The sequence below is a fragment of the Dendrobium catenatum genome, unplaced genomic scaffold (assembly GCF_001605985.2).
Source record: "Dendrobium catenatum unplaced genomic scaffold, ASM160598v2 original_scaffold_125012, whole genome shotgun sequence".
NCBI lineage: Eukaryota > Viridiplantae > Streptophyta > Magnoliopsida > Asparagales > Orchidaceae > Dendrobium > Dendrobium catenatum.
Window position 1 is genome coordinate 1 of NW_021443447.1, and position 27,457 is coordinate 27,457.

General features: G+C 35.1%; 3 protein-coding genes across 3 annotated transcripts in view; 1 reads left to right on the plus strand and 2 right to left on the minus strand.

Annotated features, from left to right (window-relative positions):
- Nucleotides 1-5,782: 5,782 nt before the first annotated feature.
- Nucleotides 5,783-6,502, minus strand: LOC110099366 (K(+) efflux antiporter 3, chloroplastic). Its single transcript, XM_020826485.2, has 2 exons — nt 6,280-6,502; nt 5,783-6,199 (listed from the first exon to the last, which is right to left on the minus strand). Exons 1-2 carry the CDS (start codon nt 6,301-6,303, stop codon nt 5,798-5,800), a joined length of 426 nt encoding a protein of 141 aa, XP_020682144.1. The 5' UTR covers nt 6,304-6,502; the 3' UTR covers nt 5,783-5,797.
- A 6,207-nt stretch (nt 6,503-12,709) lies between these two features.
- On the plus strand, nt 12,710-14,880 carry LOC110099360 (syntaxin-121). Its single transcript, XM_020826478.2, has 2 exons — nt 12,710-13,435; nt 14,439-14,880. The coding sequence occupies exons 1-2, from the start codon at nt 12,930-12,932 to the stop codon at nt 14,851-14,853; spliced, it is 921 nt and encodes a 306-aa protein (XP_020682137.1). The 5' UTR covers nt 12,710-12,929; the 3' UTR covers nt 14,854-14,880.
- Nucleotides 14,881-17,909: 3,029 nt separating this feature from the next.
- The window catches only part of LOC110099362 (serine/threonine-protein phosphatase BSL2 homolog), a 40,626-nt gene continuing 31,078 nt past the window's right edge, over nt 17,910-27,457 (minus strand). The window contains exons 14-21 of the mRNA XM_020826481.2: nt 26,930-27,168; nt 26,034-26,118; nt 25,849-25,947; nt 25,549-25,748; nt 25,395-25,470; nt 18,954-19,089; nt 18,719-18,861; nt 17,910-18,484 (exon numbers count right to left, since the gene is read on the minus strand). Of these exons, the coding sequence (XP_020682140.1) occupies nt 18,401-18,484; nt 18,719-18,861; nt 18,954-19,089; nt 25,395-25,470; nt 25,549-25,748; nt 25,849-25,947; nt 26,034-26,118; nt 26,930-27,168 (1,062 nt within the window). The 3' untranslated portion in view covers nt 17,910-18,400. The remainder of the gene's footprint in view (nt 18,485-18,718; nt 18,862-18,953; nt 19,090-25,394; nt 25,471-25,548; nt 25,749-25,848; nt 25,948-26,033; nt 26,119-26,929; nt 27,169-27,457) is intronic.

The window sequence follows — 27,457 nt, forward strand, 5'->3', positions numbered from 1 at the left end:
AAAGTGATTGTATCTGATCGAGATGGACGGTTTACTTCCAGATTTTGGAAGGGCATTCAACAAGGCTTGGGTACGAAGTTGCATTTCAGTACGGCTTTTCATCCGCAGACTGACGGACAGTCTGAGAGGACTATTCAGGTACTATAAGATCTTCTGCGATTATGTGTTTTGGATTTTGGAGGAAGCTGGGAAGATTATATCCCTTTGATCGAATTTGCTTATAATAACAGTTTCCAGTCCAGTATTGGTATGGCGCCTTACGAAGCTTTGTATGGCCGAAAGTGTAGAACTCCTTTGACTCTGACTGAGGTGGAAGATAGACAAATGATGGGTTCAACTTTTGTGGATGAAACTGTTATGAAAATTAATTTGATTAAAGAAAGATTGAAAGCTGCACAAGATAGACAACATAAGTATTACAATCAGAAGCACAGATTTATGGAATTTCAGGTTGGTGACTTTGTGTATGTTAAAGTCAGTCCGATGCAAGGTGTCAGCAGATTTGGAAGAGTGAGCAAGCTCAGTCCAAGGTATGTTGGACCTTTTGAAATCCTTGAAAGGATTGGTAAGTCTGCTTATAGATTGTTGTTATCCGATCAGCTGTCTGATGTGCATAATGTTTTTCACGTATCCTCTTTGAGAAAGTGGATATCTAATTCTGACAAGAAAGTGTCTACTGATGAGGTTGAGATTCAGGAGAATCTGCAGTATAAGGAAGAACCTGGGAAAATTTTGGCCTATGATGTGCGCAAGTTAAGAAGTAAACAAATTCCTATGGTTAAAGTGCAATGGAAACACAGAACAGTTCGGGAAGCGACTTGGGAGAAGGAGTCGGACATGAGGCAGTCATATCCGTATCTGTTTTGACTCAGTTTACTTTGGGAATGTCGAGGACGACATTTTTCTTAAGGTAGGAAGATTGTGAAACCCTTATGTTTGAAAAAAAAAAAATTTGTGTTGTTAGTACGGGACGAACCATCTGTATGAACTGAAGAAATATTGAAAATCTGTATGGTTAGTACGTACGAACTGCCAGTACGAACAGAGAAAATATGCATATTCGTCTGTACGAACCTAGAAGGGTCGGGACGAACGGTCGGGACGAACCCAGACAGAGAGTTTCGTCCAGGGACGAAGAAATTGGAATTTATTTTCGTCTGGACGATTGAGTCTAGAGAAGATCGTCCCGGGATGAATCGGGACATCATCCGGGACGATCCTGCTTAATAAATATCTGAATAGTGCTGATTTTGAAGAGAGAGAAAGCCCATGAGAGAGAAAAACAAAGGAAAAAGAAGAAAAATGGATTTTTGAGCGACTTCGACTCGTTTTCGTCCGTCGCTGTAGTTTGGAAAGTTGATCGACTCGAGGTAAGGCACATTCCACCTTTCTCAATTTTCAGAAACGAGAATTTTGACGACTTTTCTGTTCCGGATTTTATTTCCGTTAGCGAATTTCTGGTATTATTTTCTTCTGACAAAGGTTTTACCGCGTAACTTTTGATATGTTTCTGAGATGATAATTGTGCACGTTTTAGATATTTTCTGAAAGATTTTTACCGGATATTTTGAATTCTGCGGCGTTTTAATTGAATTGCAAGTTATGAGGATGTTGAAAAATGTTACTTCAGTACAGTGAAAGTCTTATAATGTTGTTGTGAATATTATGTGATAATTTGGTAAATTTCTGAATCTGTGAATTTTGTATAAATTCCGTATACTACCGTTATACCGCTGATTTTTCGTACAAATTCTGATTTTTCTGAATTGATTCATTGAATGAATTGAAGTGTTTGTATGCTATCAGAAGGGAGTTATATCAGAAGAGAGTTATAAGGGGCCAGGATCCTTTGAGATTTTATCTGTGTCAAGGAAATCTGAAATGAGCTCTGAAATCTGAAAACAAGTTCTGTTCCGAAATTCTGAATATCTGTTCTATTATGTTCTGGTGCTATAAGCACAAAGGGAGGCATAAGGGGCCAGAATTCGTTGAGATTCTGTCAGTGTCAGGAAAGGGATGCATAAAGGGCCAGAATCCATTGAGATTCTGTTAGGGACAGGGAATCTAATATGAATGTGATTTTATCTGATTTATGTACGATTCTGGTTATTCCGTACGATTCTATCTGCTCTGTGACATGAAAGATTTATGATATCTGTTCTGAACTCTGATTTGAAATCTGATTTCTGTATCAGTTGTTTGATTTCTATTGATCAAGTATCTGTTCTACGATTTCCGTACGGCTATTTTCTGATGTGAATTTCTGACTATTTTGATTGGTGAGTGATGTCTTGCTGAGCTGTTAGCTCATCCTTATTTTCTACGTGGTTTTCAGGTTCTGGAAAAGGGAATGAGGTCTTGGACTAGGAGTTCTGTGTCTGATCTGAGATTAGGTATTTTGTACTTTTGATTTTGTACAGTCATGACTTTTCTGTTCTGTTATGTTCCTTCTGTCTGTAGTCGTGCACTGTATCTGTATATGATTGTTTTAATGAAAGAAAAGATAGATGAAATGTTCTATATTTGGATGATTATAGTAGCTCTGTGTTTTTCTGTCTATTTAATATTTGGAAGAAAGTTCTGAAGCAAATTCCAAAGCTATATCCTGGATTTCAACAGTTGTGTCGAGGCCCGATGCGAGCGGGATCCATCCCGGTCGGGTTGGGTCGTGACAGTCGCCTTAGATGATTTGGACACATAAAATGCCAGCCTTCTGATGACTCAGTTAGGAGATTACATATATTGGATTTGACCTATGCTAAGAAAGGTAGAGGACCTAAAAAAGACTTACCTAAAAAATGTTAAAAATAACCTTTTTTATTAAATTTAAATGAGAATTTGACTCTTGACATGACACAATGGAGAAAAATGATTCATGTAGCTGACCCCACATATTGGGATAAAGGCTTAGTGGTGTTGTTGTAAAAAATTTAAAATATATCTTATTTTGAATTAGTTTCAATCAAAATTTAAATGAAATATAGGTTTAACTTTCCACCAAATTAAAATTCGCATATATAAGAGGAAATGAAAAGCTGGGTGTGCAGGAGAATTATAAAAGGTTGTTGAGAAACAAAAATAGGGGGGGGGAGAGAATAAGAAAGAGAAGAGAAGTTTTCAGAGAACATTCAAGAAAAGATCTTCCAGTATGACTTAAATATTTATGTTTATTAGCTTCTTTTATGTGATTCTTGAATTTCTTAAAGATAGTGAGGCTTTCCTATTTGTTAGACTTGAGAGATTTGAGGCTTCTCATTATGGTGAGATTTCATGTACTTGGATTTGGGTTTAGTGCTTTTCCTCTTTCATATTTGTTTGTACATTTGTGTAGCAACTTAATAGTGGGTCCATTCCTTTCTCTAAACTCCTAAGGATGTAATTTTTTTTTTAATCGAATAATAAAAATGTTTCTATCTTGTTGTGGTGATTATTCTCTTTGCTATTACTTTGTGCACCCATAACATTCATTCCTAGAAGACACTTCCACATAAACACGCAGGCTCTTCCTAATAATTGGCATTAGAACTTAATGAGAAATCTAGAGGAGATAAAGAGTTTAATTGAGAACTTTAATAGCTCGAAGGGTCTTGTGCAATGGTGGAGAAAGATGTAAAGTATGTTAATCCAATACGGACTTGCGAAGGTGCTTATGGGGTATTTGAATATGCATAAGAGTGAACGAAATAGATAGATGAAAAGGTTTTATCGATGATCCATCTATGTCTGCTCAAGGAGATCTGATGAAAATATTGGAGAAAATAACTACGAAAGGGTTGTGGCGTAAGTCAAAATCTTTGTGCATGACCAAAAATCTCTCCAATAAATATTATTAGAAGGAGAGATTATACTTACTTTGCATATAAGAAGGTACACCCATTTAACATCTCAATGAGAGAGTTGATGTGGGTTAAGATTTATTATTTTTATAAGCATTTTCACAACACCTAGTTATATGGCTTAAATGATGTTAACAATCCACTTATTTGCAAGGATGTGATTGCTAAGCTTGAAGGCATAGGAGATGAAATATAAGTCAAGAATTTAATGGTTAAAAAGAAACATTTGTTAAGGGAACTACATATATGTACAGTAGACATAAATCTCGGGCAAAGTCAAGGAAATGAGTTGCTTTTATTATAAAAAGAAAGGGCGCATGTAAAATGATTTTCAAGTTTTAATGAATGAGTAGCATGCCAATGCCAAGCATAAGGATAATAAATATGTAGATGCTACTATAAATGTAAATTGGTTATATACATGCTTTGTTGATGTTTTTTCAATGATAACATAAGTCATTTACAATCATTAGTGGATTCCTTTTTAGCTCTTTCTTAAACTATATGTCCATGTAACGAATTATTTTACTCTTTATAAGCCCTATGCTGATATGAGAAATAAAGTCATGTACAATTGGTTTTAGCATGGTGAAGTTGAAATGCATGATGTTATTATGAAGACATTATGCAAAATCTCAAGAAGAATTTGTTATATTTGGGTTTTCTTAATTGAAAAAGATGTAAGTTCTTAGGGGATATTGAAGTCCTTAAAATTTACAAGGGTGGTCATCAAAACAAGAAAGTTGATGAATTCTATATATTGTGAAGTGTAACTTTGAGTGATTCAATTTCATCATTTTTGGTGAAACACTTCACATAGGGAAGTTGAAAAAGTTTGTATAATGGCTGTAATTCTATTTCCAATAAAAAGTAGTGCATATGATGAGGTAAGACAGTTAGAAATAATTAGGTGTGTTGATCTCTATCTCAATGTTAGTTCATACCATTGCAACATTCATAATGTAGAAATAACTATTTTGGGGTACAAAGTGTTAATGCTATTTGCAATTTCATTACAAGTAGTTCCATCTTAGTGTACAACATATGTACTTTAGAGATCTCTCATAGGTGTTAAATTCAAACATTGTATGTTTTTTATGTGTAGTTAAGTGTTACACCTTTTAGGTCTTTTGGAACTTAAAGAGCTTAGTTTGGAGAAGAGAAAATATAAAGAAGGTCCAAAATGTATAGCTATAAATTTAACTTTAGAGGGGAAATTTTAGGATTGACTACAATTTGTTTTGACGGAAGGCAAATCTAAGTACAAAATTCAAAATAGATTGTTTTGAGATAAGCAAAAATTTTTCTTAATTATCTTTTTATATGAGAAGAGATTCAATTTTTTGTTATTTTGGATTGGAATCAAACAAAATTTAAACCAAATTTAAATTTAAATTTCCACTCATGTAAACTCATATAAATCAAAGAAGAACTAAAATGAGTGGCTAGCTGTAGTTCAGGAACATTAAAAAAAAAAAGAGCAATGGAAAGAAAATATGTCATAAATGAGCATCTAAGAAGAGATTTTTGGCATAAATTAGATACCCTTCTCTTGTGTGACTCTCGTATTCTGAAAGATATGAGGAGATTTTTTCCGATTTTTTCGGCTTGAGAGAGATATACATGATTTTTCTTTGTGGTGAGGTTGGTGTACTTAGGTTTAGCTCCATAGCATTTTCTTTTGCCTTTTGCTTTTTGCTTGTACACCAATATAATTTCTTGATGGTGGATCAATTTATTTCTCCTCTCTATTGGATGTAGGTTATTGTTTTGGCCAAATTATATAAATTATGGTGTCTTCATGTAATGTTTGATCTTTTAGTTAGTGCATTCATCATATTCATTCTTGGCAGACAATTCTCCATAAGAAATAAAGTAAAGAAAAGATGTCTTGTAATGTTTGATCTTTTAACCGAAGCTACTTAATGCTGATGATATCTAAATCATTATCACATAACGTTTTAAACCACGAAACTCACCGGACTAGCTCTGATCAACTTGAACGCGGGCACAACCATCACAGTCACCGCCAAAAATGTCAGTGTATCTAACCCTAAATCATTAATCACATCAACCGCGCTTGCCACATCAATCGCCGCATGAATACGGAAACCCGTTCCAACTTCACGCCGAAAACCTCTCAAACCAAAACGCCCACAACTCGACCGCTTGAAGAGAGCTCCCGAATCATGCACCGACACCAATCTCAACCATCGTCGACACCGCAACGCGGCATAAGACGGAAGCACCTCTGCTTTCCATTTATAGAAAAAGGGGATTACGGAGAACCGGCGTCTAATTCCATAGAAAAGGCAATGATCAGTCCTTAACGAGCTTATCCGATGACGGCAGAGCTCGCCTCCCTGCACCGACAGAGCGTTCAGGTCAGTAAAGCACATCGCTTAAAGCAGTGAAAAATCGGCAATCAGTGTTGTGTGCTGACACTGAGACATCCCGAATCGCCCATTGATTTCGCGGCGAGGTCAGATTATTTCGAGATGGGGAAGAATCGACCCTTCCGATTTCTATCGTACATACTTCTTAGGTATGCGGGGAGGAGGAAGACGCGAAGGTGACGTACTGAGCTTCGCTGGTGAGAGTGGCGGCTGCTTGTCCATCGGATTAGAGATTTCGCTTTCGGGAAGGAGAGCGGGCAGAATCAGATAAGTAGATTTATAAGAACGAGAGTTTTTGTGGCGGGCGATGAGTCCGCTATAAACGTGTCGATTGAGTTTCTAGGTCTTGTAAGGATCTGTTTGCAGCCCAGGTACACAGTCCAAAAGCAACCATTAATGGGTTAGCAGTTACGCGTGTGAACTTTTTACCTGTGTAATTCAAATGTGTATCAAGTCTGATGTTGATCCTCCAGATGGGATATCAGGCTGAAATTAATAAATGTAGCTTCAAGCCTTCAACTGGGGGTTGTTGACTTGACCGTATAGCTTTGACTTTTATTTAAAGAAATTTGTTACGAGGCAATTACTTTTAATTGTATGAATTATGATTAATTTTAAATTGTTTTAATTTATATTGAAATTAATATAATTGAAGATAGGATATATATGCTTTGCTTGTGACAGCTTTCTTATTTTTTTTGTTTTTTAGATTGTAATCATGATTTTTATTTTGTTACTATTTATTTGTTGTTGTTTTTTATTTTGAATAAAGAAATTATTTTATATAACAACTTTAAAATGTTACTATTTTTATAATAGTTTTATAAATAAATAAGAAAGACGTCTCAAAAGAAGCAACCTCAACTTAAAATTAAGGATTTTAAAGTTGATTCTACGGCTACATTTGAGATAATTTTCTTACTATTTTTTAAACCATTTTTTATTATAAAAAATTTAATTCATGATATTTTTGTACCCAGAAAAAAAAAGTTTTTAAAGTATTAAAAAAGTTGTCTCAAACAAAACCTAATAGATTGTGGATCAAAATGACTACGGGCTAGAATATTTGCGATAGTAAAATATTAAATTTGATGTCTTAACATTGCATGAGTATCAAGCTCAAAAATAGTATTTATTATTTTGTGCAGAGTTTGGAGGGTGTCTGGAGACCAATAAAAATGCACCACGTCACCTCAATGCTGGGTACGTACCCAGCTCGGTACCCTTGGTACTATTGGGTACCCAACGCTTAACCGGATGGTTCTCTCGAGGTTAACTTGTGAAGAAGAGGTTGAGATAATCCATCAATGATAGTTAACATATCTGAGGTTATTTGTCAGAGCACTGCTCAATAATATTAACTATTATGAAAGAGGATGAAATAATCCACAAAAGATATTTGACATATCCAAGGTTGTTGGTCAAAGCATTATTCGATGGCATTAACCTGTATGGAAGATGCCGAAAGAATTCACTAATGATGTTTAACATATCCGAGGTTATTTATTTTAGCGTTGCTCGATGACGTTAACCTACGTGAAAACTGCTGAATTGAATCCCACTGTGATCAATTATATATTAACTGAGAGGGGGCGAATACTGCATGTATCCTAAATCAAATATGAATATTGATATATCTTTAGACAGTTATTACCTTTTTGGGGTTGAGGTTAAGACATTGCCCAATGAAACAAATATGGATTGTATAGTGCTTGAAGTTTAATTGAAGCATCATTGTATTTATTAAAAATATAGTTACTAGTGGCATTATCTTAGATATTGAAAATATTAAAGGAATTTTTCTTAGCCATAAATACATTTGAGATTTTAGGCAAGGTTAATCCGACTCCAGGCCCGCACCGTGACCCCTTTCTCGCCCTAAAATTTTGAAACATAACGTAGAATCTCATTTTAGCCCATCGGTCTTTCGTAACTTCCCCGCAGTTGTATTAGAAGTAGAAATACAGACAATTTCAAGGATAAGTAATGCCTCTTCTACTCTTCCTGTCTGATGTTTATGTTTGTCTGTTTCATGCTCAACCATAGAACTCCAAAAAAAAAAAATCTTCTAATTTGTAAGAAGAAGCATCCATCATTTGTAGAGGAGAGAACAAAAATGATGGTTTTAGTTTTATGTTGTCTTTTTCTATCTTTTGTCTTTATGTGAAATAGTAATGTGTTAAGTAGATTTTTGAGTTGAGCTAAATATGATGTGTGATAACTAATAAGGATGATTAGTTTCTTTAAGATGATTGTTATCAAATTTTAGGATATCTAAAAATATATTATATATTAGTAAGAAAATAAGATGGTGAGATGAGGAGTTATAGAGAATGTTATAAAAATATTACTATTGCAGGATAGAACATACGCATCGATAGAGTTAAAATCCTACGTCTTAGCATTTGCACGAATATCCAGCTCACACATAGATATCACAAAGATTTTTTATGTGGAAAACCCTAGAAAGAGGAAAAACCACGGGCATTGCCCAATTGAAATAATTTTACTAGTGCTTGGATAGATTATAATGTGCTGACTATTCCCTGAGGGATATCAAATTACAAATGTCAATCATATGATTGAAATCTAGTGACAAACGGGGATGAAAGTCCAACGTCACTTGGTGGATTGGTAGAAGTCCGACGTTACTTGAAAATTTAGGATCAGTTGGTAGCCTAGCTGTGGTTTGGCAGAACTCCAAGCGTCAAGTGGTGGTATGGCAGAAGTTCGGGCCTCAGGTGGTGGTATGGCAGAAGTCTGAGCCTCATGTGGTGGTCCGACAGAAGTCCAAGCCTCAGGTGGTGGTCCAGCTGAACTCCCAGGCCTCAGGTGGTGGTCCAGTAAAATTCCGAGCGTTAGGTGATTGTTTGGCAGAAGTTCGGACCTCAGGTGGTAGTCCGGTAGAAGTTCGGGCCTTAGGTGGTGGTATGGCGGAACTCCAGGCATGAGGTGGTGGTCCGACAGAAGTTCAGGCCTCAGGTGGTGGTTCGGTAGAAGTCCGGGCCTTAAGTGGTGGTTTGGCAGAACTCTAGGCCTCAGGTGGTGGTCTGACAAAACTCTGGGCGGTGGTCTAAGAGGAGCAAAGTGGCAAGAGCGATCTTCGATCTCTCTCTTATTTCCTTTGGCTTGGGGTCCCTTTTCAAAAGGAAGGAGGGGCATATTTATATATTTCCTACAGTGTCATGTCCCATAAATAGGAGGAAGATCAAGGGTAAATGGGGAGTGGTTTGGATGGACGGCTGATGTTGAATCCCTTGATCGTTTGCCATTTGTTAAACATTTGAAGGTCTTAATAATGTTAGAATTCCATGATATTGGGCTCGTTGGATTCGTCTCGTCGAGCCACTCGATTCCACCATAAGAATGTTACATTTGGAAACCGATTGGTAATCCAAATTGTGGTTCAAACACTCAAATAGTGCTTTGGGCCCTCAATTTGGATCTATTTGGGCTCGAATTTAGTCGAAATTGGTGTCATTGTGTTTCTATTTCCGAGACGTTCAGTTCGACTGTAAGTTTGATGAAATCGGAGTTCACATGGGCCCAATTTTAATTTTGGAAGTTTCTAACTTGATTTTGCCTCGAGATCCATGCCCCACCAAGATAATTTTTTGATGATGTATCAATTACAATTAAAAAAATTAGCAAAAATAAAATATTATTGAGGCTTTTATGTTTATAAGAAGGCAAAATCTATGTATTGTTAATGATTTAAAAGATTGGTTGCATATGATATAGTCTGCATTAATCAGATATCTGCATAAATGAGAAATTAGATTTCATTTGGGATGATTTTTACTGTTAAAAAGAACATGCTTTAATCAGATATCCACATATGTATAATTGCTCTCTATTCTTTTTGCCACAAAGTTGTCAATTTGAAACATTTCATTATAAATTCTATATCTTTTAGGTAATTTAATTGTGCCCCAAAATTATGGAATGATGTTTTAAAAAGAAGTCAACATCTTTCTTGCCAACACTTCTAAGATGATTCCCAAAGAAATGATGATGAAGATAATCCAAAAAGAAGTTGAACTCATATTAAATCATCAAAAAACTTGGAAACAGATATAAACAATCTTCAATCAAATCTTGAATTATGTATACCTATTTATGAATTTAGCCATAATATTTGAGATCCAGTTCGAAGGTCATATTTGCAAAAAGGGGCATGTCAACCTCACAACCATGACTTCCCTAAAAATCATTTTGGGGTCAAAGATAGACGTTTCAATTAAAATTGGTTTGATAGATACTCTGATTGGTTATAGTATACATAAAGATAAAGCTTATTGTTTGTATTGTTACCTTTTCAAAGTATAAGGAAGAGTAAAAGAAGATAATGAGGTATTTAGTAGGAATGGATTTTTAAATTGGAAAAAAATCTAATAAATTTGATCTTCATGTTGGAGGCCCTAATAATGCTCATAATAATCGAAACGTCATTTGATATTGTTGTTAGAATTTTATTATAAATTCTAAAATTAAGCATGCTCGTATAGGAGCACTCCTGAAATGGGTGATCTCCTGGGAAGTTACATCAAGGGGATAAAACCATGATGCTATTAGCCCAAAGTAGACAATATCTCAATGGTTAAAAATTTGAGCCATTACAAATGATATCAGAGCCACAGCAGTAGTAAGATATGAACTAAGTGTTTCTATCTGCCTAATGGATAATTATTGGCTAAAGAAACTAATAAGGACATTAGTATCTAAGTAGGGGAGATCGTCAAACCACTTATTAAAATAAAACTAAACTATTAAAAATCAAAGCAGCTTTTGGTGCAACAGTGATTTTTATTAAAAATTCTAAAATTAAGTGTACTCATATATGATCACTCATAAGATGGATGATCTCTTAAAAAGTTACAACAAAGAAATAAAATTGTAAAACTATGGCGCAAAGTGAACAATTGTTAAAAGTGTTTGAAAACCCTACCAAAATTTGCCCTAACATTTTGTTGCTAATTCTAAAATTTATCTTCACTTTCATAAAAAAATGGTCCTGAATAGCACCACTTTTTTTTTTATGACGAGGAACAGTCTGCTGCCACACCTGACTTCGTTGAGCGCGCTTGGCGGTACGTAAACCCCAGCCGACCTAATGGGCCACCCAGGCCATAAACCGATAGCCGGCGCTTTGGATCCCCCACTTAAGGGCCGACTGCCGCTCGGGATGGGGTTTCCAACCAAGCTAAAGCATGGGTGGGTGAATAGCACCACTCAAATCAAATGCCTGAAACTGTCAGTGTCGGCCTAATGAATTCGGTCAGCAACTTCGGTCCAGACACGACCTTATCGCATAAGTCTGCACATAATCTTTGACACGTTCCATGCGGCCGCCGGTCCAGCGCCAAGGAACAATGAAAAAATCAAACCTAATTGCTAACGTAAACGGTCATAACAGCAAACATCAATAAGAACCACGCAAGTGCGTCTTCCGCCTACCATACCGTGTATCGACGTGTGGCCTTTAACTAGCACGAATCTCCGCGTGTTTAGAACAAATCTAGCCCGCCCGTTCTTCTTAAGCGCTAGCCAAAGTTACTAGAAGCTAAGGAACCGCGTCGGCTAGTTTTTCAAACCTACTAGATTTATTTGAAAATTTGCTTGTAAAATTATTTAAATATTTATTTACATATTTACACCGAAAATACTTCTAATATTAAATTATTTTTTGAGATAATTTATTTTAAATAAATTCTCCTGATAATCTATTTTAATAATGTTAATTAATAAATTATATTACTATTCCCACATTAACTAAAATAACTATCATTTTAAATAATAATATAACTAGTAAAATTTTCTTATAAGATAACGATCAAAATAATTCCTAAATTTTTCTAAAGGATTAAATTGTCTTTAAATATTTAAAAAAATTATTTATTTTTAAATTTACATTTAAATGATCTCATAAAAAATTAATTTTCTATTTTTGTAAATTAAAAGATCAAATCAATATTTTTATATAATTAAATTTTTTTTTAGGACCAATGAGAATTATTTTATTTTATTTTATTATTGTGTACTCAAAATTTATATTTTTTATTTTTTTTATAACGTGGTATCTATCCGCTACCATTTCAAAGGGAGCACTTGGCAGCGTAACTAATCCATCGGCGGAACCTAGTGAAGCCAGCCACCAGCATCAGACCCACACTTGCTTTGCCTCACTGAAGAGGCGAGGCAGTAACAGAGGGGGTTCGAACTGTGATAGGAGGTTCCCAACCGTGCTCGCCCACTGATTATCTTAAGTCTCATGGGTTAAATCTGTACTTTTACCTATATATTTATTCCGCTCTTTTAATGTAAATTTTTAAATGCAAACAATTATTTCAGCTTAATCTAGATGTAGTAAAATCTAATACAAAAAAAATCAGGGTCCTAATAGCAAAATTCCAAATCACCAACCTCTGTTCAAATGGAGAAGACGACTCCCACGTTCATAATCTCTTTGAAGCAGAGTTCTTCTTCCTTCTACCCGCTTTCCCCTTTCCTTCCCACTTTTTTCTTATAGAAATCGCCTTCCGAAGCTTAAATCCTCTTAAAAACCGCGTCTTTCTCACAGATTCATCTCTCCGGGCTCTAAATAAGCCTTACTCCCAACCTTGGCTCCCTCTGCTCTTTCCCAATCCACTCAAAACTTTCTGTTTTTAGCTAAATTAGGGAACAGAGAGCTACAGAGATGAATAATCTGTTCTCATCATCATGGCGTAGCGATCCCGCATCCCCCAACGGAGGCATCGGCATGACGCGAACGCCAAGCTCTGGCATCACTCCGGAGGCCGCGGCCGCCGGAGGTGCGAACCTCGATAAATTCTTCCATGAAGTCGAATCAATCAAGGAAGAACTCAAGGAAATAGAACGAGTCCATCGCAGCTTGCACGAATCGAATGAATCTCTGAAAACCCTTCACTCACCGACAGCCGTTCGCGACCTCCGTGCCCGTATGGACGGGGAGGTCTCTCACGCCCTGAAGAAAGTGAAGCTCGTCAAGCTCAAGCTGGAATCCCTCGACCGTTCGAACGCATCGAGCCGGTCAGTTCCCGGCTGCGGGCCGGGGACATCGTCGGACCGGACGAGGACTTCGGTGGTCGCCGGGCTTAGGAAGAAGCTGAAAGATCAGATGGACGCGTTTGGGGATCTGCGGCGGCGCGTTGCTGCGGATCACAGGGAGGTGGTGGCGCGAAGGTATGTTAGAAAATTCTCCCTCTTTAATAATCTTAGTAATTAAAATTTTGGGCCTGAAAGTTTCTTCATTTCTCATAATTCAATTTATTTATTTATTTTTTAAATCACTGTGACTTAAAAAAAAAATCAAAAACATTCAAAATTAATTAGATAGTTATGATTTTTATTAATCCCTTTAATGATATGTGACTCCTCATCTCATATATAACTGGAAAATACAATCATTCAAAATAAAATATTATTTTATTTTTTCTAAAATCATCCAAAATAAAATATTATTCCTATTATAAATTTAACTTAGATTTAGTTTGGCAATTTTTTTTATTTTCTATAACAGCTTTTAACACAATTTCTTTAAAAGCGGTAATCTTAGGGCATCTCCAACCGAAAATCCCATTTTCCATTATAAAATGCCGTAAAATTTCAAAATGCGGTACTACATCTTCAATGGAACTCCATTTTTCTTTTTTTTGCGCCTTCTTTACGAAGGTAATCATCTCTCTTTTGTTTCACGCGCTTCCTGCGTAGCTAAGAAGAGTGTGAAAGTTATCATTTTTTTTGCGTAGGTGAACAGTCCGACGCCAATATCGCACTGTTCACCTACTGATTTGTTATGTGAGATTTGAAGTTCAAATGCGGCGATTTGCGAACAGCATACAATGATATGCAGCTCGGTTAGAGATGATCTTATTGATTTTTAAAACTGAGTTGTAGGAAAAATTTTTTAAACTAAAAATTTTTATACTAAAAAATTATTTTAGAAATCAATATGAAAATGGTCTCAAATAAAACCTTAAACTTCAATTGAGACATTTTTCTTTCTCTTTCTAAAGCATCATTTAGCTTTTTTTTTTTTTTGAATAAAATTTTTTGTGCTAAAAAAACGTTTTAAAAAGCGGAAAGAAAATTGTCCAAAAATGAAATCTTAATATTTGCGCATTAACATTATCTTACAAATTCAATACTGACATACTGAACTCAATACTCTCATATGCCTTGACAGATACTATGCAGTAACAGGCGAGACGGCCGACGAGTCAACAATCGACGCAATGGCGGCGGGGGACCGCGAAGGGGAGGGAATTTTGCGCGCGGCGGTGGAAGGGAGAGGGGCGGTGGAAGCGGCGGTGGCGGAGATGAGGGAGAGGAAAGGAGCGGTGGAAGAGATCGAGAGAAACTTGATTGAGCTTCATCAGGTGTTTCTGGACATGGCGGTGATGGTGGAGACGCAGGGGCATCAGCTTGATGACATAGAGAGTCAGGTTGGGAGAGCAAGTTCCTTTGTTGATCGTGGCGTTAAGCAGCTTCATCAGGCTCGAAGGCGTCAGAGGAATACGAGGAAATGGACTTGCATTGGCCTTCTAATTTTGATCATTATTGTGCTCATTATTGTGCTTCCAATAGTGCTCAAGAACTGAATGGAGAAGAGGAAAAATTGGTTGTTTTTTTTTTTTTTTTTTTTGTGTGGAGAGAATGTCATTGTCTTACCTTTAGTTTTGGGACGGCTTATTTTTTACTTCTTAAAACAGTTTTGTAGTACAAAATATTTTTGTACTTGAAAGCTATTTAAGAAGCATTAAAAAAGCCTTCCCAAACGAAATCTTAGGCTTCATTTTGAATATTTTTTTTACTGATTTCTAAAATAATTTTTTAGTATAAAATTTTTTTAATTAAAAATTTTTTTACTAAAAAATTATCTTAGAAAACAGTAAAAAAAATTGTCTCAAACTTAGGCTTTGTTTGGGACGATTTTCTCAATGCTTTATAAAGCTGTTTTTTAGTTAAAAATTATTTTTAATTAGAAATTTTTATATTAAAAAATTGTTTTAGAAAGTAATGAGAAAACTGTCCCAAATGAAGTCTCAAATCTTATTATGAAGTATGTGTTGATAATTTGGGTGTGGAAAGTATTGCTCTAAATATAATTAGGGCTTTATTTGTAATTTGATTTTTTCTTGTGGGGGTGGGGGGTAAATCAGTAGGGTAGGGGAATATATAGTTGTATGTATCCCCAGCTGTGTATGGTATATATAAATGTAATGATTTATTCATTTTGTTTAGCATAGTATAAGATTTATGAATATGATTTCAGCTGCATTATTTGGTTCTTTTATTTGATTTGTGAATTATTATTGAGGCATTGGTGGGTTTTGTTTTAGGAAAGAAAGATATCATAATTTAATTAGGATGAATTTTTTAAAAAAATTAATTTAATTAATTTGAAGATTATAAATATTAATTAGTTTTTTTTTTTTAATTTTGTATACTCATTTTAAAATAAATTTTAATTTTGAAAACTACTTAAAATTTATCAATGGAGAAATTTATTTTGATATTTTAAATCCTTAGATCAATAATAAAAGGAATTTAATAAAATTATTTATGCATCACATTCAGGCTTCGTTTGGAGGCTTTTTGTTGCTTTTTAAAACCGTTTTTTAGTTAATTTTTGTACTAAAAATTTGCTTTAAGAAGCGGTAAAAAAGCCGTCCCAAATGATGCCTCAATTTTAAAATAAAGATAAAACGTTTGAGGTTCATCCTAACCAAAATTTAGAGGAACATGTAAAGGATTTCTAATATGAGCATTAAAAGAAAATTGAAGCTTAATGGGCTTGTTATAACTATTGTTGTATTTATGAAGAATATATATTTTTCTTCCCTAATTTCTCTTGATTTTTTAGTTGCTTTGATAGAGGAATGGGGAGGTGGAATAATAAACACAAAACTAGTTGACTTTTGTTGTTTGTACTTTATTATGCTTAGATTTTGGATAAAATTTCTTCTAATAATTTGTGCCGTGCATTGGTCAATAAGGAGTTGGAACCGGTGGCGGCCCTTGAACAAGTGTTAAAATAAGCCATTTTGATTTGTTTGTTTATACTTCTGACGTTAGGAAAATAAAGTAAAATAGTAGTGGTTGGGTTGTAGGTTTTCTTCATAGTTAAGCCTTCGTAATATAAAGATCAAAGATGATGATGATTTATGATTTATGATCGACAATGACAGTTGTGGTTAGCAAAGACAGTCGGCAATGATGGCAGGCGGTGATGGCTATGGTCGCAGTGATTCTCAGTAGTGGTCGATAATAGAGGGTGGCAACACCGGGTCATTGGTCGTAGTGATGGCTCGGGTATATTGCATGGGGTGAAAAAGAAATTCAATCAAAATTGGTTGAGCTTATCTTTCATCTGAAATGAACTAGAATACTTTTCTCTGTCAAATGAATATTTTATACTACATTCTTTTTTCATCCAACTAAATACCAATATTTTTAAAATCATTGCAAAAATAATACTTTAATCCCACTTCACCTCAAATCAAATAGCCCCTAAATCATACCAAAATATCACTAATAATATTATTTTTTTCTAAAATAAAGTATTAAAATTTAGATGATATCATAAAAAAATTATCTTAATCGGGCACAAATCTCAAGACAATATCAAGTTGAAAACGTCTAAATTTAATCTGGAACCATCCAAATTCCAATTTCAACAAATTTATAGTCTAATTGAAGGTCTTGCAAAGTTGAACCCAACGACACCAAATTCGACTCATTCCGAGCCCAAATGGGTCCAAATCGAAGACTCAAAGCACCTTTGCAAAGTTCAAAACATAATTTGGATTACAAAACAATTTTTAAGCGTGACATGCTTATAATCAAATTGAGCAGCTCGACGAGACGAATCCAACGAACTCAAGATCACTGAATTCTAATATCATTAAGAAATTCAAATGCACAGTAAACGGTCCACGATCAAGGGGATCAATATCGAGTGTCCATTCAAACCACTCCCAACATACTCTTGATCTCCCTACTATTTATTAGTCATGTCACTCCTAAAGAACTATAAATAGAATCCTCATCCTTCATTGAAGGGGACCCCAAGCAATGAAAAATATAAAAGGAGGAGAAACCATAATTCTCTTGCCACCACACTCCTCAACCACCAGCTATCATCAAACAACCTACCGGCCGCCAACTGAGGTTGAATTTCCGTCCGGCCACCTAATGTTGCTTGATTTCTATCTAATATTCATTTGTCACTAGATTTTAACCAAACGTTTAACTGTTGTAATATGATCGTCCTCAATTTCCAGGACAAACCACTCCTTTGTAATCTATTGAGACACTAATGGAATCATTTCAATTGAGTATGACCCCGTAGTTTTTTCCTTTAGGGTTTCCACATAAAAAATTCTGATTTTTTTTTATGTTTGTGTGCTTGATACTCGTGCAATACTAAGACCTAAAAGTTTTTTGTACTTTACTGTCGTGAATACTCTAGCCCGCAACAACAATGTTACTGTTAAAATCCTAGAAAGAAGACTTGCGAGACATCAAAATAACAGTGAAAAGAATATATCGGTGGAGTCGGTGAAGCAAGAGCCAAGATAAACAATAGGCAACACTCAAAAGAACTTGCAATTTACGTATTAGCAGTGCAGATGTTGCAATATAAAAGACGAAATGCTATACGAGATTGGACATTATGATTCAAAGAAAGCAATAGTGGCAATGTCTCCACGCAGGCTACGCAGCACTATATTTTTCAAGCGTTAAACGTAGGAGTCAAAATGACGGAGAGGAAAAAAGAAGAAGAAGAATATCCTAATTCAAATAGCAAGATCACATATACACACATCTATCTGCTATACACAGGCAAACTTAGCAGAGACACAGTCAGGCAACCTTCATCTACTGAACCATCAAACAAAATTGCATTGCATTCCAATCATTCGTTCATAATTCCTGGATCAATTTCAAGTAAAATAGGCAGAAAATCTGATCCCTTACCGGATTCCATTAAGCTCTGTCGCCATCAGCTTGCGTCCCTTGGCAGGAAAATGATCCCAGCAGGCTTCCCGAAAGCCGTCGACGACGAAACCAACCAATCAGGAGTTAATTGTGTTGAAGAAATAAAATAATCATAACAAAGAGAATATGAGAGAGAGAGAGGGATCATATCCAAGCATGAGAACCCCTGTCATTTGGTACTTGTGGGCGACCCCTGGTTGGCGTCGGTGGTCTATTTGCATTAAGATCCTGAGATAACAGCAGATAATCTTAAGAGCCAGGATTTTACCAATTGCCGGTACCATTTAGGCTTCGTTTGGGACGACTTTCTTATTGCTTCTTAAAGCAGCTTTTTAGTTAAAAAAATAAAAAATGTTGTACTAGAAAGTGACTTTAAGAAATAGTAAGAAAGCCATCCCAAACGAAGCCTTAATGACGACTATCAAATACTCAATAGTGTTCCATTTAAGAATAGAATGGAACCTGCATCCACATGTCCTCGATATGATGCTCTGATGATGTTTCAGGTGAACAAATTGCAGGTGGAAGAAGTGGATGAATTAGTTTAGGAACAACCACAAGGTCTCTTCCCAAAACTAAGATGGCCCCTGCATTGTTTGCAGTACCTACACTTGCAGACATTTAAGGAGTTAGATGAGAAAGCCAACACAAACAATGTTTGATGATAACTGTGAGAAGAAAAATGGAAAATTCTGACCGCAATAGTTGGTTGCAGAGAAGAGCGTTATCAAGTGTCCTTGAGCAAAACGCTCAAAACCATCCATCACGCATTCATGTGCACGGACTATCAGTTGCAGATCATTGTTGTTGCAGAACTCCATAACACGGTCAGGCTGCAGCAAAAGAACCACCATATTTAAGGGGTGGCTTGCCAAAGGTATTTAGGCTTCGTTTGAGATGGCTTTCTTATTGCTTCTTAAAGTAATTTTTTAGTACAAAATTTTAATTTTTATACTAAAAAATTACTTTAAGAAACAATAAGAAAGCCGTCTCAAATGAAACCTTAGTGGATGAAATTGAAAAATCAAGACCAACAGATAAAAAGGCCCTACTTTCAAATAAATAAAATATGTTTTTTTTTTTTTTTACAATCACATCATACAGAAAAAATTTGGATTCACTAGACTAGAAATGATGAAACAAAGCAGCCTGAAAGAAGGCTCTCAGAGATTGATAGTAACAATGTTTGTAATCACCAAAGTGTGGATTACAAAGGGAGATTTGGAGCATGCGAATCACCATCAACATGGACCTTCTCAAATCTCTGACTTTGGACTTGATGCCACAAGAAAAATGTACTAGTTTGACACACCATTGTTTTCTTTTTTCATAGAGTAACTTTTGACACTCCTTGAAAGCCCCTTAAATACCACATGAAGACATTTTAAAGAAAGCGGGCCTGATCAATATTATTTTGGTTCCCATTCTCATTCTCTTTTTTCATAACTTTCTATAGACTTTTTTTCTCAGAAGTATTTCCGAGCTTTTGCTTGACATAATGTCATCAACTGTAACTGCTTATAGTTGTATCAAAATATATGTGAATTTAGGTTTTATTGGATGGAGTAATGGCTAAGCCGTCTCCATTATGACCTGAGGGTGACGTTTTAAATCACAAAAACAATCTCTTCCACGGGTAAGCTTTATGTACATGAAACGCCCCTACTAACAGTTAGCTTTGTCGGATTTGAGTACACCTTTGTTTTAATCAAACTTTATGTTGTGTTGAACAAAATGAAGTTGTTTTGAATCTCCGAGAGCTGAATGAACTACTTTACAAGTGTCCCCTACATATTTGTGCAGCAATGGAAATAGTGCATGCTAGTGGTAGGGATTTTACAGTGTGTTTCCCAAACAAAATTTAACTGTGATATGAAAGCATATTGAAAAAGGTTAAAAGAAACAATGCATCACCAAATCATGCCTTAATCATCTTACAAAGTGAATCGAGCGTTCGTGTTCCTCATGTCTGGGTCATTGTTCTAGGGATCTGTGCCCGCATCATGCTCCACAGATTATATAGTTTCCCACAAAAAATTTAAGCAATCATTGTTTATTTTAACTTTTACACAAATATATACACTACTATCTATAGCTTCTAGGTTTGGTGTGCTCCCGTCAAGTCATGTTATATACGATGTTTGGTGCCCATTTAGACATTCCACAGATGTTAATCAAAACATTTTATTATGCAGCTAACGGAAACGTCATAATCCTCATTATCAATGGCGGGAAGAATGGCAGACACAACTAAGCTTCCTCGCCCTAACTATTGGGTTTAGCATTCTGAATATTGTTCTTATACTAGCGTAAAATTTGTCGAATAATCATGACGTGAATTCTTTAAAAAATTGTGTTAATGCTAGGGCGTCCCCTGGAAGCGACGCATTGTATGTCCTTAATACAGTGACAAGTGTGCAAGGGCCACTGCACTGACGCCTAGGTGCAATGTTAAATAGGCAAGGATTCCCACATCAAGGACGGATGTGGGCAAAAAAGCTAATCCATAAAACTAAAATTATGATAAGAATTTGGAATATAGGTTCCCTTATAGGAAAATTAATGGAATTAATAAATATTATGATTCATAGGAAGATAAATATTCTGTGCGTTCATAAAACTAAATGGGTTGGAGAGAATGCTAAGGAGAATGATAGTTTAGGATTTAAACTATGATATTTTGGTAAGAGTCATACTAGAAATGGTGTAGATGTGATTATAGATAAGAATTTGAGGGATAATGTTATAAAAATTAATAAAATTAGATATAAAATTATAGCTTTAAAGATTGTTAATATTAGAAGTGCTAATGCTCCTCAAGTAAGTTTGAATATGTGTTCAAAATTAAAATTTTGAAAATACTTAAAAGAATTAAATATAAAAGATACCTCTTGAAGAATGAGTTTTTATTGGAGGAGATTTAAATGGATATGTTGGAGAGAGGTATATGATTTTAAAAACATTCATGGTGGTCATGAGTTTGGAACGAGAAATGAAAGTGTTAAGACCATACTAGGTTTTTCTTTAGCTTATGATTTTTTAATTGATAATATCTTATTTAAGAAAAGTGATGAGCATATCATCACTTATAAAAATAAATATAGTACAACTCAAATTGATTATTTTCTTATAAGAAAGTTAGATCATTTATATTGCAAAGATTGTAAAATTATTCCGAGAAAAAATTTATGCACCCAACATCAATTTTTAGTTTTGAACTTTAAGATAAAGAGCCAGAAAATAAAAAAATAAAGTAAAACGATATTCTAGGATTAGATGGGAGCATTTAAAGAATATTAACAAAAATATTTTGAGAGTAAGATTTTAGATTTTAAGATTTTGTCTGTGCATGAGGATGCTAAATTACTAATGTTATGTGGAAAAAAGTTGCTAGTGATATTAAGAATATTGCAAAAGATGTGCTTGGAGTATCAAAGAAAAAAACTCTTAATAGTAAAAATAGTTTGGCGATGGAATCCAAATGTGCAAGAAAATATAAGAAGATTTGTTATAAAATTGGTTTAAATGTAAACATTATGATAATTGAGAAATATATAAAGAGGCACTTAAGGAATCTAAGAAAATAATATGTGATGCAAAGATCTTAGCTTTTAATGATTTATATAAATATTATATACTAAAAAAGGAGAAAGATCTACGTATAAGTTAGCCAAACAAAGAGATAATAGTAAGGATTTAGTTTAAGTGAAGTGTATAAAGGATGAAGATTAAAAAATAATTTTCTTAGAAGATCATATTCAACAAAGGTGGATGAGATATTTTGATAAACTTTTTAATAAAGAATGTGAAAATATGATTGACTTTAGTGACCTTAACACCCTATATGAAACTAAAGATTTCTATTTTTATCGGCGTATTAGTAAAACCGAAGTTAGAAATGCTTTAAAGAAAATAAAGTGTGAAAAAATTGTTGGACCTAATGATATTCCCATAGAGGTGTGGAAATGCTTAGGAGATGAAGGAATGTCTTGGCTCACTAAACTTTTTAATACTATTTTGAAGACTAAAATGATGTATATGAGTGAAGAATGAGTGTATTCATTCATATTTTCAAGAATACAGGTGATGCACAAGATTGTGCAAATTATAGAGGAATTAAGTTAATGTGTCATACTTTAAAACTATGGGAGCGATTTATGGAGCGTAGGTTGCGGCATGATACTAATGTTTCTCAAAATCAATTTGGATTCATGCCAGGTAGGTCTACTATGGAAGCCATACATTTATTGAGAGCTTTGATGGAGAAATATAGAGAGAATAAGGAGGATCTATATATGATAGTTATTGAATTAGAGAAAGCATATGATAAAGTTCCAAGAGAAGTGCTATGGAGAGTTATTGAAAAGAAATGAGTTAATAATGCTTATATTCAAATCATTAAAGATATGTATGCAGGAGCTATTACTTGTGTTCAAACACAAGATGGTTTGACCAAGTATTTTTCTATTTTGGTTGGATTACATCAAGAATCAACCTTAAGCCTATATATTTTTGTTTTAGTTATAGATGTTCTCACAAGACATTTGCAAGAGGATGTACCTTGGTGTATGCTTTTTGTTGATGATATTCTTCTTGTTGATAAGACTAAAGAGGGTGTTGACGATAAACTTGAATTATGGAGGTCAACTTTAGAGTCTAAAGGTTTTCGCTTAAGTAGATCTAAAATTGAATATATGGAGTATAATTTTACTAGTAATAGACCTAGTGAAGGGATTGTGACTTTGGGCGATCAAGTCATTAATAAGAGCACATGTTTTAGATATCTTGGATCTATTGTTCAGTGAGATTGTGAAATAGATGAAAATATTATCAGCAGAATTAAAGTTGGATGGTTGAAGTGGAATGCATCGGGCTTGTTGTGTAATAGAAAAGTTCCCCTCAAACTTAAGGGAAAATTCTATAAGATGGTGGTGAGACCTGTAATGCTTTATGGTGCTGAATGTTGGACATTAAAAAAAAGCATAATACTAAGTTAAGTGTTGCAGAGATGAGGATGCTCACGTGGATGAGTGGCTTTACCCTTAGAGATAGGATACAAAATGAGTATATACGTGAAAAGGTTGGAGTAGCTCTAACAGAAAATAAGATTAGAGATAATCTCCTTAGATGGTTTGGTCACATAAATCGGTGTCCTTCCGGTGACCCGGTTAGGAAAATAGAGGTATTATATTTGACTTATGTTAAGAAAGATAGATGTAGACCTAAAAAGGCTTGGTAAGAAAATATTAGAAATAATATTTTTGTATCAGATTTAAATGAGAATTTGACTTTTAATAGGACACAATGGAGAAAAAGGATTCATGTAGCCGACCCCACGTAGTGGAAGTAAGGCTTGTTTTTCTTGTTGTTGTAATTGAAATTTCAATTATTTAGTCAGTTTTATTTTATTCTTTTCAAGTCCTTTGTTCAATGAAAACTTTGACAACAACCTAATGTCTTCTCCACGTAGGAGGCATCATCGGGAAGGCTAAGCTTGCCTATAATGCCAAGAAAGACGACACCGTGGCAGGTCTTTTATCCAACCACGTCTAGAAAGAAAATGTATATGGCTCTTTGTGTACTTGCATGAAGGCTCGAAATATTTCATCATCGCAACAAAAAAATAGAAAGAGGGAAACAGAGAAAGAGATAAAGAGACTATAAGATAGAGAGACTAAAGAGAAAAAAATTTAATAGAGTTAGAGAAAGAGAGTTAAATAGAGTAAGAAAGAGAGGGGAGAGTTAGAGAGCGAGAGATATAGAGAAAGGAAGAAAGAGGGTGGGATAGAAAGAGGGGATGGTTAAAGACAAATAAGAGAGAGAACAAGAAAGGAAAGAGAGGAAGGAAGATAGAGTAAATGCAAAGTTTAAGAGAAAGGGTGAGAGAGAAAGATATATAGACAGAGGGAAATAGAAAAGCAATAAAAAAAGACTAAGATAGAGGGACTGGAGAGAGATAAAAAAGAGTGTGAGAGAGAGTTAAACAAAGTAAGAGAGAGAGAGAGAGAGAGAGATAGAGAGAGAGAGAGAGAGAGAGAGAGAGAGAGAGAGGGTGGGATAGAAAGAGGGGATAATTAGATAAAGAGGGGATAGTTAAAAGAAAGAAGAGAGAAAACTAGAAAATAAAGAGAGGAAAGAAGAGAGATTAAGGGTAGAGTTTAAGAGAAAAAATAGAGAAATAGAAAGGAATGACAACAAAGAAAATAGAGAGTGGCCAGTAGGCTCAAAGGTGGTGCAACAGCAAGCTGGAGTAGAGGGTTGCAAGGGTGTAGAGGCGGCTAGGGAAGCGGTTGGGGTGTGTGACCGGTGGGATCGATAAAGGTAGCGGTACAAGGACAACAAGTCGGCTTGTGCTAAGATGGGAAGTGGTGATGGCGGGTCGAACAAGAAGTGTGAAAGAGAAAGAAGAGAGTGGAGAAGGAAGAAGAGTTTAGCAAAGTTGTGAATGATGCGAATGGAGGGTCGTATTAGGGAAAAATGGGAGAGAGTTGTGTACAGGATGGGAAGAAATGGGGGGTTTCTTGTGCTGGTACGGGTGGTATGGTAATAAAATTGGGGAAACTTGTGCAAAACAATGTTGTGTCTTCACTATGAGTGAAGAGCAAAGTTTTCTAATTTTTCCTTGTGCAGAGACACCGAGAACTATGGGCATCAATCATAGATGATGTTGTTCTCTTAAACATGCCCACAAAGTCTATTTTGCGAACATATGTTATTTGAGCGATTTTAATTTTTGATCGATCAACACATTTTGGATCGTATTCGCATAGTCACGTTTTTCGCTCTTCATTTTCATCGTGCTTAGATGGGTCAAACTCGAAGCGATAACTGAGGTCAACATAGTCCTTCATACATTAATTAAGAAAATACACAGCTCATGAAAAGTTTTATAACTATTCACTAGAAGCAAGTTTTATAACACCAAGAGATACAATCTCTATTGTCTGTCTTTCCAATGTGAGCAAAAACTAACTATTGAAATTTCTTTTTTACTAAGAACTTTTAGGTTCTTCTTCTACCTTGTTAACTTCCAAAACCAGAAAAGAAATAAAAAATTACCATAATTCTATATTTCTTTAGAAGCATATTCAATAATAAAATCACACGAAACAAGGAATGTCAAGGACAAAAAGCTGACCCCAAAAGTAACAAGACCAGGGCCTCTGGCATTTGGTCTTAAACCTTCAACACTATCATTCTCTGTTGGATCAGACCTATAAAGAAAATAAAATCAAAATCATAAAAATTGATCTCCGTACAGGGAACAAAAACTATTGCAACAAGGCCTTTACCATAAAAGATCCATGAGAACAACTGAACCTGCTTCCATTGTAATTGGGCGTTGTAGGTTTTCAATCTGTTCTATATGATTTATGGACCGGCCAATGCCACCATGCATACAGATAATTTTTTTCTCAATCAACGCAGCCAAAGGAAGCCAATTAAATAATAGATTTATACGATGCCAAGCCCAGATTCCATCACGTTCTCCCTATTTCAAAGTGCGGATGAATGAGATGGACAAAATGAAAAGACCTGCATGACCATGAAAAAATCGAGACACTGCAGTACAACACCAATAAAATTATTACCATGCGCTCAATGCATTCTATTCGAAAGCCAAACAAAGCATTAATATCTGCCGCCTCATGATTTCCACGGATAAGATGAACATTATGAGGATGCTCGACCTGCAACATAAAATTAATATATTAAAGCTCATATAAGCTAAACATGTCATTGATATTGTGAAAGTGATTCTTAACCAGCAGCATACCTTCAATGCAAGAAGAAGAGTAATAGTTTCCAAACTATGTTGACCTCGATCAACATAATCTCCTAAGAAGAGATAATCAATATAACTGAAAATTAAAAGAAAAACAGAATATAAATTGTAAAATCTTTTCCCAAAAATGGGTATTTTAAGTCGTATGAAAAAAGCCAAGACGAGGTAAGAAAATCCATCTAACATCAATTTTTTCATATAATAAGGCAGCCTGCTGAAGTAATATATTCAGCAAAAAAAGAATAGCCGTCCACAAAAATAATACAGGAAATGGCATTATAATCCAACGCAAGAATTATCTAATTGACTGTTCCAAAAAGGAAAAACACTAAGGTTACGGGTGAGGCACTTCGTGCTGATAACTTTATGGCTAATCAAAAGAATTACACGAAGCCATGAATACTCAGTACAAAATTTACATAGTTCCACCAGAACTGATAACGTTATGGCTATTAAACCATGTGACATATTACAGATCTCATTTATCAAATAAAAAGAATTAAACAAAGCCTTAGATGGCAAGTCCGACAAATGTTGAGCCCACATTGAGTAAGCGCATGTGCTTTCTCTCTCTAAAACAACAGATTTCATTATTATAGTAACACAATAACTGATAAAAAATGCACAGCATCATCTATGACTAAAATATAGTTCCTAGAAAAGAAAGAAAACGCAGGAGGAACATTGAATGCCAAGAATTTCACAATAGAATAGTAGCCAGAAAAATAACACTAATATTGACGAAGACTAACACACAAACTTATCATTAAGAAAAAATAATATGAATTATTATTGTCAAGGTTGTAGCAGGAAAATGCCATTTGATAGATCATAATCTAAAAATCAACTGAAAAACCGTTCTAAACTATATAGTTTAAAAGGCTTACGCTATATCTCCAGCTGTTGAAGGGGCGCCGTACTCATCAAACAAGCGCATGAGATCCCCAAACTGGCCATGTAAATCACCAAAAATCTTAACAGGAGCTTTAATTTGCAAGACACTTGGCTCACTGGAAAATATTCGCTCAGCGCTCTCACACAAATCTGCAAGTTCATTGCAGTCTAAGAAAAATTGCCTTCGTACAGGAGGCTTCCAACCACGAGGCCTCAGAAGATTTGCAATGACCTGCATTAAGTTCAAGAAGGATGAAGTTACAGCATATGAAAAAAAGGAGGTTTAATTGCAAGGTTGCAATACAAGAGCTATTGGTTCTCTCCAAAAAAACACGACAACTCCACATCCGTTAAGCTCTGTTGCTGTGCTGTGTTGCTTTTATGTTGACCACCGTCAGAGTAAAGTGATGACTATTTAGTAATATCATGTCAATATTGTCTTCTAAAGTGTTACAAGAGTTCGTTTTGTTTGACTAAAAATTTTCCGTGACCTCAAAATCTTGTTAAATATCATTAAGAAT

Coding starts and splice junctions, on each gene's coding strand:
- LOC110099360 (XM_020826478.2), top strand. CDS start 12,930: ATGAATAATCTGTTCTCATCATCATGGCGTAGCGATCCCGCATCCCCC. Junction 13,436..14,438: donor AGGGAGGTGGTGGCGCGAAG/GTATGTTAGAAA, acceptor ATGCCTTGACAG/ATACTATGCAGTAACAGGCG.
- LOC110099366 (XM_020826485.2), bottom strand. CDS start 6,303: ATGGGCGATTCGGGATGTCTCAGT. Junction 6,200..6,279: donor GCGATTCGGGATGTCTCAGT/GTCAGCACACAA, acceptor CTGTCGGTGCAG/GGAGGCGAGCTCTGCCGTCA.